General features: G+C 56.4%; 2 protein-coding genes across 2 annotated transcripts in view; one reads left to right on the top strand and one right to left on the bottom strand.

The window, feature by feature from the left end:
• Nucleotides 1-341: 341 nt before the first annotated feature.
• Nucleotides 342-15,747, bottom strand: part of CROCC2 (ciliary rootlet coiled-coil, rootletin family member 2) — a 78,385-nt gene continuing 62,979 nt past the window's right edge. Inside the window, 5 exon segments of the mRNA XM_030916117.1 lie at nucleotides 342-558; nucleotides 1,047-1,129; nucleotides 2,484-2,663; nucleotides 4,505-4,636; nucleotides 9,163-9,312. Coding sequence (XP_030771977.1) covers nucleotides 342-558; nucleotides 1,047-1,129; nucleotides 2,484-2,663; nucleotides 4,505-4,636; nucleotides 9,163-9,312 — 762 coding nt within the window.
• Nucleotides 7,402-10,675, top strand: LOC115893262. Its single transcript, XM_030916821.1, has 2 exons — nucleotides 7,402-7,569; nucleotides 8,509-10,675. Exons 1-2 carry the CDS (start codon nucleotides 7,494-7,496, stop codon nucleotides 8,820-8,822), a joined length of 390 nt encoding a protein of 129 aa, XP_030772681.1. The 5' UTR covers nucleotides 7,402-7,493; the 3' UTR covers nucleotides 8,823-10,675.

Here is a 15,747-nt window from a genome sequence, read left to right on the forward strand (position 1 = left end):
CTGCGGCTCACAGTAACTATGATGGGGTGGGGGCCGGGAGCCTCTGGCCAGAGTCCTTGCGGCCGGGGCGGGAGGCCCCTGTGGTACATGCAGGGATTCACTGGGCTGGCTGGTGCCCCACAGATATCACAAATGACCACCTATAAAGCATGCGGCCCTATGGAGAGGAGAACAAGTCACTCTGAGCAATGGTGATGGAGACGAGGAGCGCAGATGGACACAGGTGGCCCATGCCACAGGCCCAAGATGGCCGCCTGGGTCTCCATAGCAACCCGGCCAGAGTCCCGCAGGACCGTTCCCAGCGTTTCCAGGCCGGGAACATGGGAGGCTCTGTAACAGCTTTAAGTGTTACACTCCCCTGCTTCTGGCGGCCAGTGAGTCACGGGGACTTGAATCTGAGTCACTTCCAGCCACCTGCCACCGTGACGGCCACAGTTCCTGGATGCGGAGGCTCGCAGCCGCTGGGCGTGGGGATGTGGTGGCTGGCCTTACAGGACATTATGTTTTTGGCTCCACTTGGTGGAAATGTTTTCCACGTGTTTTCCCGTGTTTACAGAGCTGAGGGCACGGAATGAAGCCGGGGAAGCCAGCCTGACAGGGCCTAGCCCCGGGGGTCTGGCCAGACCAGCTCCTCCAAAGTGGAAATGGAATGCCAGGTGGGGGCAGGCTGTGAGGATGCCCAAGCCCCTGCTCTCTGCCAGAGGGGAAGGGGCTGTCAGAGATGAATGACCCACAGTGTGGTCCAGCACCAGCTGCAGGCCAAGTCCCCAGGGGCCGGAGGAGCTCTGTGGTCAGTGGGCTCAGAGTGTGCCGCTGCCTGGGGATCCTGAGGAGTGAGTGGTGGCTACCTGCACCCTGTGCTTTCTGCTGGCATCATGCCCACCCCATATGAGCTTTGTCTCTCTTGTGCAGAGCACACGGCATTGGTTTTCCCAACAGTGGTTCCCCCAGCAGCCCAGGGCCTCCAGCACCTTCCCCAGGGCCCCCTGCAGGCCAGTCAGGGCTGAAGGTGGCTAGGCTGCTGGGTGGTGTGCAGCAGGCCTCACTGTCCTGTCTGGAAGGCCTGGTCGAGGTGGGCCTGTTGCCGCTGCTGCACTTCCTGGTCCAATTGCTCCTTCAGGCCGGCCACCTGGGGACAGAACGGTGGCTTAGGTCAGGTGGGCAGGCTGCATGGCCAGGGCCCCAGGGCACAGAGGCATGGAGGGCTCTGTGACAGGAAGGGCTGGAGGCCACAGTCCACAGCTCCCGAGGAGAGGTGGCATGCATGGGACAGAAACATCAAGCAGACGTCAGACCAACTCCCTTGCTGCCAGAGGGATGCGCAGTTCTGCCTCTCACCACGGATGCCCACTCTGCCCACCTGTGGAGGCCTCAGGATTATGGCCACTGCGTACCCTGGGTGGATGGGCCTGCTTCTATTCAGGCCATGAAAGTGCTGAGAATGAGGCCAGGTGCAGTGGCTCACGCCTGTAATTCCAGCACTCTGGGTGGCCGAGGCGGGCCTTGGGCCTCAGGATCACCTGAGGTCAGGAGTTCAAGACCAGCCTGGCCAACATGGTGAAACCCCGTCTCTACTAAAAATACAAAAAATTAGCCAGGCATGATGGTGGGAGCTTGCAATCCCAGCTACTCTGGAGGCTGAGGCAGGAGAATCGCTTGAACCTAGCAGGTGGAGGTTGCAGTGAGCCGAGATCGTGCCACTGCACACCAGCCCAGGCAACAGAGTGAGACTCCATCTCAAAAAAAAAAAAAAAAAGGCACTCAGAATGATAAGGAAATAAATAAATGTCCTTTTGCTAATAAATTTAACAAAAGTGCCTTGGTGGTCGGGAGCCCTAACTTGGGGATGACACTGGGCAGTCAGGTCACCTCCTGGGCCTCAGTTTCCTCATCTGTAAAATGAAGAGACGCCTCTAAGGTCCTGACAGCTCTGAGCTCCAAGTCTCCGTGGTTCAGCCCAGCAGGTCTGTCACGTGCACCTATGCATGTGTGGGTGTGCTGTGCACAACGCCTCACTGTGCCCACCTCATTCCCACATGTGCCACGCGTACCATTGTTTTCCCTTTGTGACTCTGAAGGACAGGTGCAGGGGCTGCCTCTGCTACAACCGTGTGTGCCAGGTGCTGTCTAAGCACCTCACACATAGCGACAGTTCAGTCTCCCAGTGACCCTTCACAGGAGCTGTCCTCCCTACCCCACTTTAGAGACAGGGCAATGGAGGCTCAGAGAGGGTGGTGACCTGCCCCAGAATCCACACTCCACCTCCCAGTGACCTCACTGGGATATGAGATAAACCTCGTGCCCTCAAGAGCAAAGAAGTGCAGGCAGTGCCCAGAGCGGGTCTGGAGCCCACTGGGTGGCAGTGGAGAGCCCCTGTTGCTAGAAGACTTCAAGAAGTCACCCCTACTGGGTGCTGCTGCGGGGATGCCAGTCCTCCCTCCCTCCCTCTGCCCTCACCCAGGGGGTTGGGTTCCCGACCTTACCTGCTCTTCCAGCATCTTCACCCGCTGCTGGTGGGTCCATTCTTGGGACTCCAGGGCCTGCGTGGCCTGTGACTGGGCCCTGTGCAGACGCTCTGCCTCTGTGGCCAGGTCCCGCTGGTGCTGGGCTGCCAGGTCCCAGAGCTGCTGGGTGTGGGCCTGCTCCATCTCCGCCATCTGGGCCTGGAGTGAGAACTTGGGCGTCTCACTGCTGTCTCACCGAGGGCCACACAGAATCCCAGGGCAGGAGTGCCACAGGGTGTTCCACCTGCCCTTGTGGGCCCCACTGTCCTCTGCCGGTATTGACCCTGGCTAGGACTGCCCAGCAGACCTGGAGTTGGGTGCACATGTTCAGCCCACAGGCCTTGGTTTGGCTTTGGCTGGGCTGGAGACTAAGCCACAGCCTCCAGGGTGGGCCTCAAATCTGTTTTAATGGCATCCCAGGTTCGCTTTGTCTGGGCTGGGTGTCTGGAGGGCATCGAAATTTGATTCTTGCCCATCCTGCCCCCACCCCCTGCTGGTCTCTGAGGATGGGGGTGTGTCCAATGTGGACAGGGAGAATGAAGGCCCCTTCTGTGGGTGTCAGGCCCCTAGGCCTCAGGGGATTCCCCCGCCCCAACACAAGCAGGCAGCAGCCTCTGGCCCTGTCCCGCAGGTCTCTCTGACCTCCCTCATCTGACCCTTGTGCTGCTTTATAGAGCCCGGGCCTGGCTCCCATGGGGACTTCAATGTCTCAAGAAGGGCAGGAGCCTTGGGTCCTGGTTCCAGCTCTGCCTGGGGCCTTAGTCTGTATCCATCACGTTCACAAGCTGGTCCAGCCACCCTCCGCACGTGTGCACATGTGAGATGGAGGTACACCAGCCACCCTCCGCACGTGTGCACATGTGAGATGGAGGTACACCAGCCACCCTCCCACTGTGTGCACATGTGAGATGGAGGTACACCAGCCACCCTCCCCATGTGTGCACATGTGAGATGGAGGTACACCAGCCACCCTCCCATGTGTGCACATGTGAGATGGAGGTACACCAGCCACCCTCCCCATGTGTGCACATGTGAGATGGAGGTACACCAGCCACCCTCCCCATGTGTGCACATGTGAGATGGAGGTACACCAGCCACCCTCCCCATGTGTGCACATGTGAGATGGAGGTACACCAGCCACCCTCCGCATGTGTGCACATGTGAGATGGAGGTACACCAGCCACCCTCCGCATGTGTGCACATGTGAGATGGAGGTACACCAGCCACCCTCCGCATGTGTGCACATGTGAGATGGAGGTACACCAGCCACCCTCCCCATGTGTGCACATGTGAGATGGAGGTACACCAGCCACCCTCCCCATGTGTGCACATGTGAGATGGAGGTACACCAGCCACCCTCCCCATGTGTGCACATGTGAGATGGAGGTACACCAGCCACCCTCCCCATGTGTGCACATGTGAGATGGAGGTACACCAGCCACCCTCCGCATGTGTGCACATGTGAGATGGAGGTACACCAGCCACCCTCCCCATGTGTGCACATGTGAGATGGAGGTACACCAGCCACCCTCCGCATGTGTGCACATGTGAGATGGAGGTACACCAGCCACCCTCCGCATGTGTGCACATGTGAGATGGAGGTACACCAGCCACCCTCCCCATGTGTGCACATGTGAGATGGAGGTACACCAGCCACCCTCCGCATGTGTGCACATGTGAGATGGAGGTACACCAGCCACCCTCCCCATGTGTGCACATGTGAGATGGAGGTACACCAGCCACCCTCCCCATGTGTGCACATGTGAGATGGAGGTACACCAGCCACCCTCCCCATGTGTGCACATGTGAGATGGAGGTACACCAGCCACCCTCCGCATGTGTGCACATGTGAGATGGAGGTACACCAGCCACCCTCCCCATGTGTGCACATGTGAGATGGAGGTACACCAGCCACCCCTCTGGAACTGACACCCTCCTGGATCCCACCCCAGGTCTGTTCCCAAGTCTGGGGTACGCAGAGCTCTGCTGGCCCAGTTGACCTGCAGCTGCTGCTTTTGCCTCAGGACTCCGTCCACCTCCTTGTGCAGGCTGTTCAGAGACTGGTCCAGCTGCTCCTTCTCAGCCCCCAGCCTCACCACATCCTCCTCCCTCTTCAGTGTCTCTTGCTCCGTCTGCAGAGAGCCCAGGAGGCAGAACCTGTGGCCTCGTGGCAGGAAGTGAGGTCAGGTCAGCCCTCCTCTGGGAGCACAGGGATGCCTCTGGGAAGGACTCTGAATTCCCCTAAGAGCTGGCAGGGTCAGGAAGGGCACTGCCCTGGGCCAGGAACCCCAGCCTCACCCAGGTCTATCTGACATCTGCAGCCAGAGTGACAGCTTAAGAAGGAGCATGGGGCCAAGCCCCCATCCAGCTACAAAGCAGCAGATGTCCCCATCAACATCCTCAATGGGGGACTCTCTACCTCTCTTAAGGTGACATCCCAGGAGCTACCCCGCAAACGTCTTCTCAGTGTTCCTCCAAGCCTCATGAGCCATGATCCCCTGCACTCTCTGGCACTTGCCTTCTGCTGCTGGCACTCAGGATCTGCTGAGCTCGTACAGGCACAGGCCCTGAGAGCCAGGCATACTTGCCGTCTCAGTCCCAACAAGCCTGTGGCATTGGCATCACCATCCCCACCGTCCGTCCTCCTTATAGGCTGCAGGCTGCCCCAGTGAGCCCCCTCCTTAGTCACCCACTCCCCACCCCATCGGTACAGGTCAGGAGGGATAAGCTGCAGATTAAATATCAGGGAAGGCTACCCAGGAAACAGACATTTTCTGTGGGAAAGTTGGCAGGGACCTTTTGTTCCCTTGCGAACGGGCCCTCTGGAGGAAAGGATTGAATCTAAGAGTTCTCTCTTACAGAGAGCAGCACTAGGCAAGGAACACCGTCCACCAGCCCCAGACAGCCTGCTTCCAGCGCCCCCAGATGGCCTGGGGCATGCCTCATGGGTGGTTGGTGTGGATGGGATCCCATGACGTCAGAGGCTTATTGGGCCAGGCAGGCGCTAAGGCAGGCTTGGAACCCATTGCCCTGCTCTCCAAACCAGGCTGCCTCTAGGCTCTGCTGTGCCCAGCCCCGAGAGTCCTGCCTGCTGGGGCTGTGTCCACAGGGGCGACAGTCTTGGGCTGGAATGCCAGGTCAGTCCTCTGTCAGCCCCACTGCCCTCTCTTGGGTGCTGGGCCTGGCCCAGGATTGGGCAGCAGACCTGGGGCTCAGTGCACATACTCGGCACACCACAGACCTGCCCTCTTGGCTTCAGGGCTGGAGCAGGCCTGGTTTCAGGCCCTGAGACAGAGGGGATAATTTGCGTGGGTAAAGTTAGTTACGGGGTCAGTGGTTGGAACTTTACAAAGAATAAGGGTTCCTTTCTTCTTCAGGACTGAGAAAAACAGAGTCCTCCTGCACTGAAAAAGGAAGTCCTGTTTCTTTAAAAATCCAGTTACACTCCTGGAAGTGCATGTTATAAAGAGAAGAGAAAAGTGAAATCCAAAATAAATAAACGGCCACATCCGGGTTTCCCCTCCTGAGACACCAATAAAGGGTTTATGGGTTTGTGGGCCCCTCACAGCTGACCTCCTGGAACTCATTAGCTGTTCCTTCCCTCCCCCTCCTCGGGCTCCAGGGACTCACGGCGGGCACTGTGCCCGCAGCTGGCTCTGAGTCCCTGGGCAGTGCTGTCGCAACCAGGGCTGATGCAAGCCCCCTGCTCCCCCACCCCCAGCAGCGTCCACGGGAGGCCCCAACACCCTGGCTCCATGGCCCAGGGCTGGGCCCCCTTCAGGAACAGCAGCAGGGGCTGGTGACTGGACCCCACTGGCTGGCCCTACTCTGGAGGGCAGGTGGTCCTTTGTGGACAAGATGGCTGGTGGCTTTCGTGACTGCCCTCGCCTGCTGGCCTCTGTCCCCTGGGCAGGCTGGGCTGCAGGGCCTTGTGCAGGTGGCAGTGAGGTCTTCGGAAGTGCCACCCTGCTCTGGGGTTCACCCCTGAGGCCTCAGCACCTGCCTTCCCCACTTCATAGATGGGGGCACTGACCCTTCAGGGGCCAGCTCAGCAGATGCCGTCCTCCCCTCCCCCAGCCCGAGTGCCCATCTTCCTTCTGGCTGCCTCCTCTGGAGCCCCATCCCACTCTGGGGCCTCCTGCCTACTCCCAGAGGGGGGCTGTGAGGGCCTACAGCTGGTGCAGCCCGCTCTGCAGGGCCAGCCTGGGTGGCCATGTGGGCACCTTCCCTGTTCCTGCAGGGCCTCGGCAGCACCCAGCAGAGGGACAAGGGGCTGTCCCCTAGGCTCCACGATGGAAGGCCAAAGACACCTGCCCTTCCCGCCCCTCCCCCTGTGCCATCTGGCCTGGGATGGCAAACAAACTTCTCAAGGAGAACAAGCTCGGCCCCTGGGCACTGGAGGTGAGAGCTTGTGCATGGGTTGTGGTGCCACCAACACGGGCTTGACTTTCCAGGCCTGTCCCTCCAGCGGGGTGACCCACAGGTTCTCCCATGGCTCTCCCTGACCTCGGCGGCCACTCTGTGGCTGTGTGGGCAAGGGTGGCAGGAGAGTAGCTGGGAGGGGGTGGGTGTGGGGCTCTGGGGTCAAGGGGCCATGAGGAGACCTGGGTAGTGGGCAACAGGGTCCAGGGATGCCAAGCTGGAGGCAGCCCCTCCAAAACCGTCTGGTCCAGAGGGAGGTGGGCACAGCTTCTGCAGGGACTCTGGCCTCAGGCCACCAGCACTACCCTACCCTGCACCTTGGACTCACAGGGTGGGTGGGAGCTGTGCCCATGTGTCCATGTGATGCACCAGCCTCTCCAGTCAGCCCCGTTTGTGAGCCAAACAGTCCCTGTGCAGGACCCTGATGGTGCCCTGGAGTCATTTAAACAACCCATGCTGTAGAAAGGGCAGTGTCCAGCCCTGCAGCCCTGGACAGCCACCATATCCCCATCAGGGAAGAGCCCAACTGTGCAGACAGCTCAAGGGGCCGGTGTCAAGGAGAGGAGGATGAACAGAAAGAGGGATCGGTGTGAGGCCACCCTGTGGGCTGGGACCATGTGCCCACTCTGCCCTCACTTGCCAGGTGGGGGCCCCTGCATGCACCCAGCCCCTGCTGTCGGGGGCAGCGAGACTCCCAGCGTGCATGCCTGGGTGTGGGTGGAGTGAGTGCCTGGGTGTGAGTGGAGTGCTTATAGAGGACAAGAGAGCCGCCTCTCAGATGCTGGGGAGGGGGTGCTGTACATAGCAGGTGCCTCCTTGGTGGGCCCAAAGAGTGATGGCTGGGGTGTGGGCTCTGAGAAGCTCTGCCTGCTTCCTGGAATGCCATTTCCTCTTTCTGGGGCTGTTTCCCTATCAGTCAACCTGGCGGCTGTGCACCCCTCATCTCCCCACAAATGGCTCTGCTACCTCAGGTTTCATGCGTGGGAGCTGGGTCCACGTGTGGCCGGGGGGCTGAGCTCAGTGGTCAGGATCACTGGATCACGCACCCACCAGCAGGGTGCCTCCACCCGGCCTCACCTCTGCAGCCCACCTCTGGACACGGTGGTCTACATTTGTCTGACCTTTGGTTCCGAAACCCTGTCTTGCACCCGGGAGGCCAGGGGATGACAGGACTGGGTGAAGACCATCACTTCACCCCTTGACTACTGAGCTCTTCCTGGTCTCTCACCCTGTCTGCCCAGGCCCTACCAGGAGCTCAGTGGCCACTGTCCCTGCGAGCTTTGAGAGGGGAGGTTGTGGGGGACCTGCACAGGCTGGCCCACCTGTTGCTCCAGCCACACCCCAGGGGAGGGGCGATCTCCACCATAAGCAGGGACCTCTGGGGCTCTGGGGTGCGCGGTGTGTCAGGTCACTCGGTTTCCAGCAAAGCTGGGCTCAGACACTGGAGACAAAGCCAGGGTTGTGCCCCGACCCAAGGTGCCTGCCCAGGGAGAGTCAAGGCAGGGCGCACACGACACCACTGGTAGGTCTGTAGGCACCTGCGGGCGTCCGGACCCTGAGCTTAGTGCCACCCCTCCGGCAGGTGAGGACAGAGAAGCCTGCGTGGGCCAGCGCCTCGCCCAGCCGCGCCTGTGCGGATCCCCGCCGCGAGCTCCTCCCGCCTCTCTAAGGACCACCGCTGCCGCCTACCTGTGCGAGCTGAGCGCGCAGCGCCGCGAGCTCCCCCTGCAGACGCGACCGATCGGTGCGCAGTGCCGCCGTCTGCTCCTGCAGGACGCGCGTCTCTGCCTGCGCCTCGGCCGCCTCCTGCCCCCCGCTGAGCTGCTGCGGCCGCCAAAGCACCTGGGCCGGAGATGCTGGGCGTGGGCCAGGGATTGGGAGGGCCCGAGTTTCTGAGAGCAGGGTCGTTCCATCTAAGGCTGGCTCTGGCCTCAGCTTATTTTCTCCTAAACGGCGTGTCCACAGCTGACTCCTCTGTTGTAGGGGTGCTTACTGACGGCAAGAAATCCAGCCCCTGACTCCCTGTGGGCCCCTCCAGCCTCAGTTTCCCCATCTGTCAGCTGGGGACTGGATGGTGCCTGGGTCTCTGCAGGCCTGCACACTTGCCTCCAGCATCTTTCTAGGCCTCCCTTCATGCTGAGGGGCTGATTCTGCAAAGGACCACAGGGCCTCGTCCCTGTAGGCCTGTTCACCGCCTCCTGGTGACAGCGTGCCCTGCCCTCCTGGGCACCCTCACCTGTCGCAGGGGTTCCAGCGATCCCTCAGCCTCCTGGCACCTGTGCTCCAAGTTGGTGAGCTGCTCCTCCAGCAGCTTCCCCTTCTTGGCCAGGTCTTGATTGTGCCTCCTGCTCTCATCAAGGGCCTGGTGCAGCGTGTCCAGTTGCTCCTGGGGGAAGGAGACACAGGGCCCACCTGGAGACAGTGGGGGTGGGAGGCCCTGCAGTGAAACTCTCACCTCAGGGCATCTGCCTAGACTGTCTGGCAGGACCATATCACTGGGATGAAAACAGCAAGAACGTGGTTAAGAACAACCTGAAGTGTGTTGATCAGGCGGTTGTGTTTGCAATGTAAACCAAAGGTGTGGACCCCCAGGAAGCCTGAGATGAAAGTCCTGGGGGTCTGGTCCAGCATGGGCAAAGGTTCAGGCTTGGCAGGTTCTCTGCTGCAGCCAGTGGTCTCAGAGGGCACATCAGTGGCATCCCTGCCCTGCCTCCAGCTTTGGTGACTCCTACTGCCCTTGGGATAAAGCCTGAGGTGACCCTCCCCAAGGCTCCTGGAGCATGTTCGGCTCAGGCCCTGCTTGCCCCTTCTGCCATCACACTGTGTGTTCTCCTGCTTCGGCTCCCATCTGGGGACATGGCTAGTCCCATACTGAGCTCAGGATCTCCAGAGCCCATGAAGGTGGGATGGCCCATGATCCCCGCTGTGTCCCTCACCCCTGTGCCCTCTTCTCAGCCCCTCTGCCATCAGCCTGTCCAAACCACCATTATCCACTTGGGACCAGTGACAACACTTCAGTTTCCTCACTGTCCCCAGGTGCTACCCCATGACGGCTGAGGGTGCATTTCACTTGAATATCATCGGCCATGCCACTGCCTTGCTCTGGGCCTGTGGTGCTCTCAGCTGCCCCCAGGACACTGCCCGGGGAACTCACCACCACTTCAACCACGTGCACCTGCTGCCCTCTGTGCATAGCCTTCCCCGTGGCGCCCCCATCCTACACTGCCACCTTCTCCTCCTGCTTGCAGGAATCCCACCTCCCTGTCACCCCAGGAGGGAGGATGGCACCCGTGAGGTCCCCTGAGCCCCAGAGCTGGCAGCTGTTGGGCCTTGAGAGGCCCCCAGACGTGTGAAGGAGCTTGCAAGGCGTCTGTCACTGGAAGCTTGTTGACTGCAAGTTGGCCTGATCAGGTCTTGATGAGCCCCCACCCTCGCACCTTCCTGAGGGTTTTGTGGGAGAAATGGCTAGCTCCTTCTGGGGTGGCTGGACTCTGAAAACACTTTTTTTTTTTGGTCCAACACTTTGTTACTTTAAAAAAGGAAAAGAAGGAAGACAATGCTTGCACCTCAGGTTGTGATGCGTCACCCTCTGTGCAATTTTGAAAATTATAATTTTCTATATAATTTTCCAGTAGAAAAGCAGAAGTTTTCTTCAAATATGGCTTAAATATTTCATGGCAGTTGTAAGAGGTCCCAAACCTCTTGTAATGACTCAGCTTTTATGGAATTTGAATGAACCGTAATAATTGAGTGGTTCTCCTTTAATGCACAGCCCCACTGGCCCCAGTGAGTTGCTGTCATCTCTTGTGTCCCTTTGGCTCTAAATCCTGATGCTGTGTGAGAGTCAGGCTGTCAAAACAAACCTTGAAGACGTGGATTTGGTCTGAGAGTTTTAGTAGCTGCAGGAAAGAACCCTAGCCCCTTCTCCCCCAGAGCTGAGTGCTCAGGGATGAGCCTGGGCTCCAGGGGCTCCTACCCTGGAGCCGGAGCAGGGGAGAGCCTGGGCTTGAAGCCAGCATGCGGGCTCCAGTGTCAGTTTCCCCATCTGGGGCGCAGGTATGAGGCAGCCTCACAGGGGTCTTGTTGGGACCAAAAGAAGGCTGGGGCAGGGTGTGATGGTTCATGCCTGTAATCCCAGCACTTTGGGAGGCTGAGATGGGCAGATTATCTGAGGTCAGGAGTTCGAGACCAGCCTGGACAACACGATGAAGCCCCCCCCCCCCCAGTTCCTACTAAAACTACAACCAATTAGCTGGGCATAGTGGCGGGTGCCTGTAATCTCAGCTACTTGGGAGCTTGAGGCAGGAGAATCACTTGAACCTGGGAGGCAGAGGTTGCAGTGAACCAAGATCACGCCACTGCACTCCAGCCTGGGCAACAAGAGCGAAACTCTGTCTCAAAAAAAAAAAAAAAAAAAAAGACTGAGAGGATGCTGTGGACTCTGAGATGCCCCCAGGGAAGCTGTTACAAATGGAGGGCTTGCATGGAAGGCTGGGAAATAGCTGAACACAAGCAGAAGGGACAAAGGCCTCGTTAAGCATCCTGCCGGCTGCACAGAGGAGGACAGGGCAGGCCACAAACACTCGCCGAATCCAACCTTTGGGCTCTTGCAATTGGGGTCCTCAGTCTGATACCCATTTATCCACTGGGCAACGATGGGCCAATTCGGTTGCCCACTGGCAGGTATCCCCTGGGCTCCCTGCACTGGCCAGTTGCCCCATCCTGCCCTCAGGCCAGTCACAGGACAGAGTTAGCTCTGGACAGTCCTCAGATACAAGGGTGTCGGAGCCCTTCACTCCACACAGTGGGACTCTGGGGCCAGACAGAGGGCAGGGTCTGATGCTAGTTCATGGTGGCAGGGCCTCCTCTGGACTGTGGCCTGCCCTGCTGCCTCTGTATCTATTCTGCCAGCCTCTCCTGCTTTGACCATACTAGCATTATAGCCTGTTGTACTATTCACTTTCAAAATTTTCTTGGAAAATCTCAAACATCTATTCTTTCCTGTAAACTTTGCAATCAGCTTGTCCAGTATTCTCTAAACAGATCACAAACAAATAGACAAAACCAAACCAAAAAAGCAAATTACCGACAAACAACTGACAAAGTGGGAGCATAAACAAAGATCCACCCAGAAGCTGATCAAAAGAAAACCGTCATCCCTGCCCAAGCCACAGCCTCTCCAGGAAGATGACATAAGCAACCAAAAGTGGCACAAACACGCACTCATGCTTTCAAATAACCCTCGTATTCAAGAAGAAATAAAAATGAAAACATCTAGAAAACTGGTAAAAAGGAAAAGAACTCACATCAAAATCTGATGGGACACATACCAAACCACAATTAGGGAAAATAGGATCACATTAAATGCTCTTACTATTGAAAGACAAAGCCCAAACACAAATTACTTATTCCTTTCAAGAAATCAGAAAAATTACAACAAAAAGAGAGTGTTGGCTGGATGTGGTGGCTCATGCCTGTAATCCCAGCACTTTGGGAGGCCGAGGTGGGTGGATCACTTGAATGTAGGAGTTCGAGACCAGCCTAGGCAATATGGTTTAATACCATCTCTACAAACAAACAAATAAAAATACAGAAGTTAGCCAGGTGTAGTGACATGTGCTTGTAGTTCCAGCTACTCAAGAGGCTGAGGTAGGAAGATCGCTTGAGCCCGGGAGGTAGAGGCTGCAGTGAGCCGAAATCATGCCACTGCACTCTAGCCTGGGTGACAGAGCGAGACCCTCAAAAAAATTTTAAAAACGCAAACTAAAAATAAAAATAGAGTGTTTATAGAAACAAAAGCTGAAATCAATAAACTAGACTAAAATAAAAGAAGAGATAAATTGATTCTTTGAAAAGAGGAATAAAACATGAACTGCTGGCAAATCAGGCTAAGGGAAAGAACCAAATCTCCAACACGAAGGACAGAAACAGCTATAACCACATGTAAATAAGGCACAACTATGCATATAAAGCAGGTGCAACTGCTGACAAGACCATGTATATAACGAAGGTGATGCTGAGCAGATGTATGTGCAGGTCTTTGGCAATGTACTGAACGTGTAAGATGAGTTATGCTCCCACAGAGCAAAACTGACCCCAGAAGAAATGGAAAACTGAAACAGACCCTTGACAGAAAAGAGATTGGAAAGGGAATTCAATTGTATTCTTTACAATGACAGGAGCTGCGGAATATGTACAGGGAAGTTCAACGAACCTTTCAAGAAAAGTTATTTTGAGTGTTCCAGGTGATGGAAAAAATGGAAAGCCCACCAATTCATTTTATAAAATAATAAAATTTTCTTAACACAAATCTGAAAAATATGTCACCATAAAGGAATTACAGATGCAAAAATTCTTGACAAAACACTGAGAGAAATCAAGTCCGACTGTGGCTCAGTGTCCACCTTGTGGACCCCACCAGCCCTAAGCTGCTCTGCTAGCTTTGGGCATATGTGAACCCCAGAAACTTTTAGAACCTGTGACTGATGCTGAGTTGAGCCCCCACAGGCGGGTGAACTCCAGGGCTGGCACTGGGGAGGTGGGGAGCTGGTGGGGTGGGTGTGGCACGTGGGTACAGCAGGGGAAGGAGGCCTGGGCAAGAGTGCAAGGACGCCGTGAGCTTCCCTGAGGACTGGAGGCTGTGACCAGGCGTCAGTCCAAGGGTGGCATGGGGGGCCTTTCTGAGCCCACATGAGGCTGTGGGTGATGCTGGGTGAGTGCCAGGCCTCCCGCCTGCTTGGAGACCTGACCAGCTACTTGGGCACTGCTGCTGCGTTCTGCGCATGTCCTGACGCCACGGGCTGGTCCTGCATGGCTGTTCTATCAAATTCCCAGGGTAGCCTTGGAAACAGGGAGGGATTTGCTCTCAAACAAGAATCTTACTGTTTGCATAGCACAGCCTACCATTTAATTAGAAAAATATGTTTTTAATTAACTTTCTCTTGACAAACACATTGGCTTACGTGAAACAGGGGAAAAACCAATCCATGAAAGTGAAAGAAGTTGTGTCAAATGCAGAGCTGGCTCTAGACTGTGCTGGGAGCTTGGCAGAGCCAGGAGAGGTGCCAGGCCTGCCCTACTGGACCCTAGCACCCCCCTGGCTCAGCAAGGGGCACGGGGCAGCAGGGAGCATGGCTGTGTGTTCCCAGCCCCCTGGCTGGCTAGAAAATTTCAACCCTGAACTCCCTGCCTCGGTTTGCTGTGTGTCAAAAGTGGGGGCCTCTGGAGACTTAGGTGTGTCTGAATCCAGAAACCCACCACAATGACCAATAGATCACAAAAAGTTGGGAAAAACTTTCCTCAGAGCTGGAGACCAGGGACTTGGAGGACTCCCGAGGGCAGATGAAACCAACTTGCCTAAAAATAGGTGAAAGAGTGATTGCCAGAATTATAAGAAAACATTGACACAACATGATAGATTTTAGCACATTTCACTAAAAAAGTTGAGCAAATTCTAGACCAAGCAGAAAAATGCATACAGACAAAGGTTGATCAATGTCAGAGGTGTCCTCTGCACAAGTGGGACCCCCGTACCCCCATACCCTGGCTCAGAAGGGGGAGGACTGGAGGGAGCTGCAGGGGTGTTGGGGAGGCAACTCTATTCCACCAGGACCTCAGGAAAGAGGGTTGCTGTGGCTGGGGGACCCAGGGAGCCCTCCATCCATGTGAGGCAAGCAGCTGGGGAGGTGGAGGACCTCACCAAGACTGTGCACCAGAGAGCACACCCCCCGCCCACCCCCAGCCCACTTCAGGAACAGAACAGCTCTGGGAGGGGCCAGAACTCCACTACTGGCTCCCTACACTCCCCAGTGGCTCCTTGTGGCTGCAGGATCTTGGAACCCTTCTCTCTGCCTTCCCTTTGAGCCTGAAATATTAGGATGGGGACACATAAAGTCCCTGACGGGCTCCTCTCCACTCCCAACTTCAAACAAGGCTAGAACTCCTTTCTTTAAAGATATGCAAAGGAAAAAAAATCATAAAACTAGTGTCTACTGGGGTTTGAGAAAATAAAGTCGATCTGAGGAATCAGATCTGAGAGTCTCTAATTAAACAGAGAAGTGACCTACTGACACGCATCAGAAGATGGTAACTGGCGTTCTCAAGGTGAGGACAGGGCAGGGGTCTCGAGGTGGACAATCCAAAATGAAAACTGAGGCCGAAGGAGGCCGCTGTGGGGGCAGGAGCAGCAGATGAGATGCGGCAGATCCTGAGATTAGCTGAGTAGGAGGAGTAAGACCTGAAATTCTCCTGGGAGCTTGGGGAAAACTGAGATGAGAAGGAGAAATTCAAGACTGAAGCCAGGAGGACAGGTCCAGGGGGTCAGTATTGGGATGCTGAGAATTCCAGGACAAGAGAACAGAGAAGAGGGAGAAGGAGAATAGATGTTTTTTTTTTTTTTTTTTTTTTTTTTTTTTTTTTTTTTACAGTGGAAGGAACCTCTGTAAACAGAAGGTAGATTTGATTCTGCAAGTAGGGAGGGCTTGCCAGGGTAGGTAAAAATAATGAAAGGGGCCGACATGCCCACATTTTGGTGACATTTTTTAATTTCAAAGACATGGAGGCCTCTGGCTGCCGCTCTGGAAAGAGTCCTAAGAAAAACACAAAGAACCCAGGGAATCCGCACATTTCTTGAACCCATCTGAACTCAAGCTCAGAGGCAAACAAGGAGTCCAGAATCAAACGAAAACCAGGCCCCTCCAGGAGAGATGCCATGAGCGGCCCCAGCCATCATACCAGAGGCACGGAGTTCACCAAAGCTGGTAACACGTTGCTTGGACCCATGTGGCAGGCAGAGCCCTCAGAGGGCCCCGTGAGCTCTGGC

This window comes from Rhinopithecus roxellana, chromosome 14 (genome assembly GCF_007565055.1).
Source record: "Rhinopithecus roxellana isolate Shanxi Qingling chromosome 14, ASM756505v1, whole genome shotgun sequence".
NCBI lineage: Eukaryota > Metazoa > Chordata > Mammalia > Primates > Cercopithecidae > Rhinopithecus > Rhinopithecus roxellana.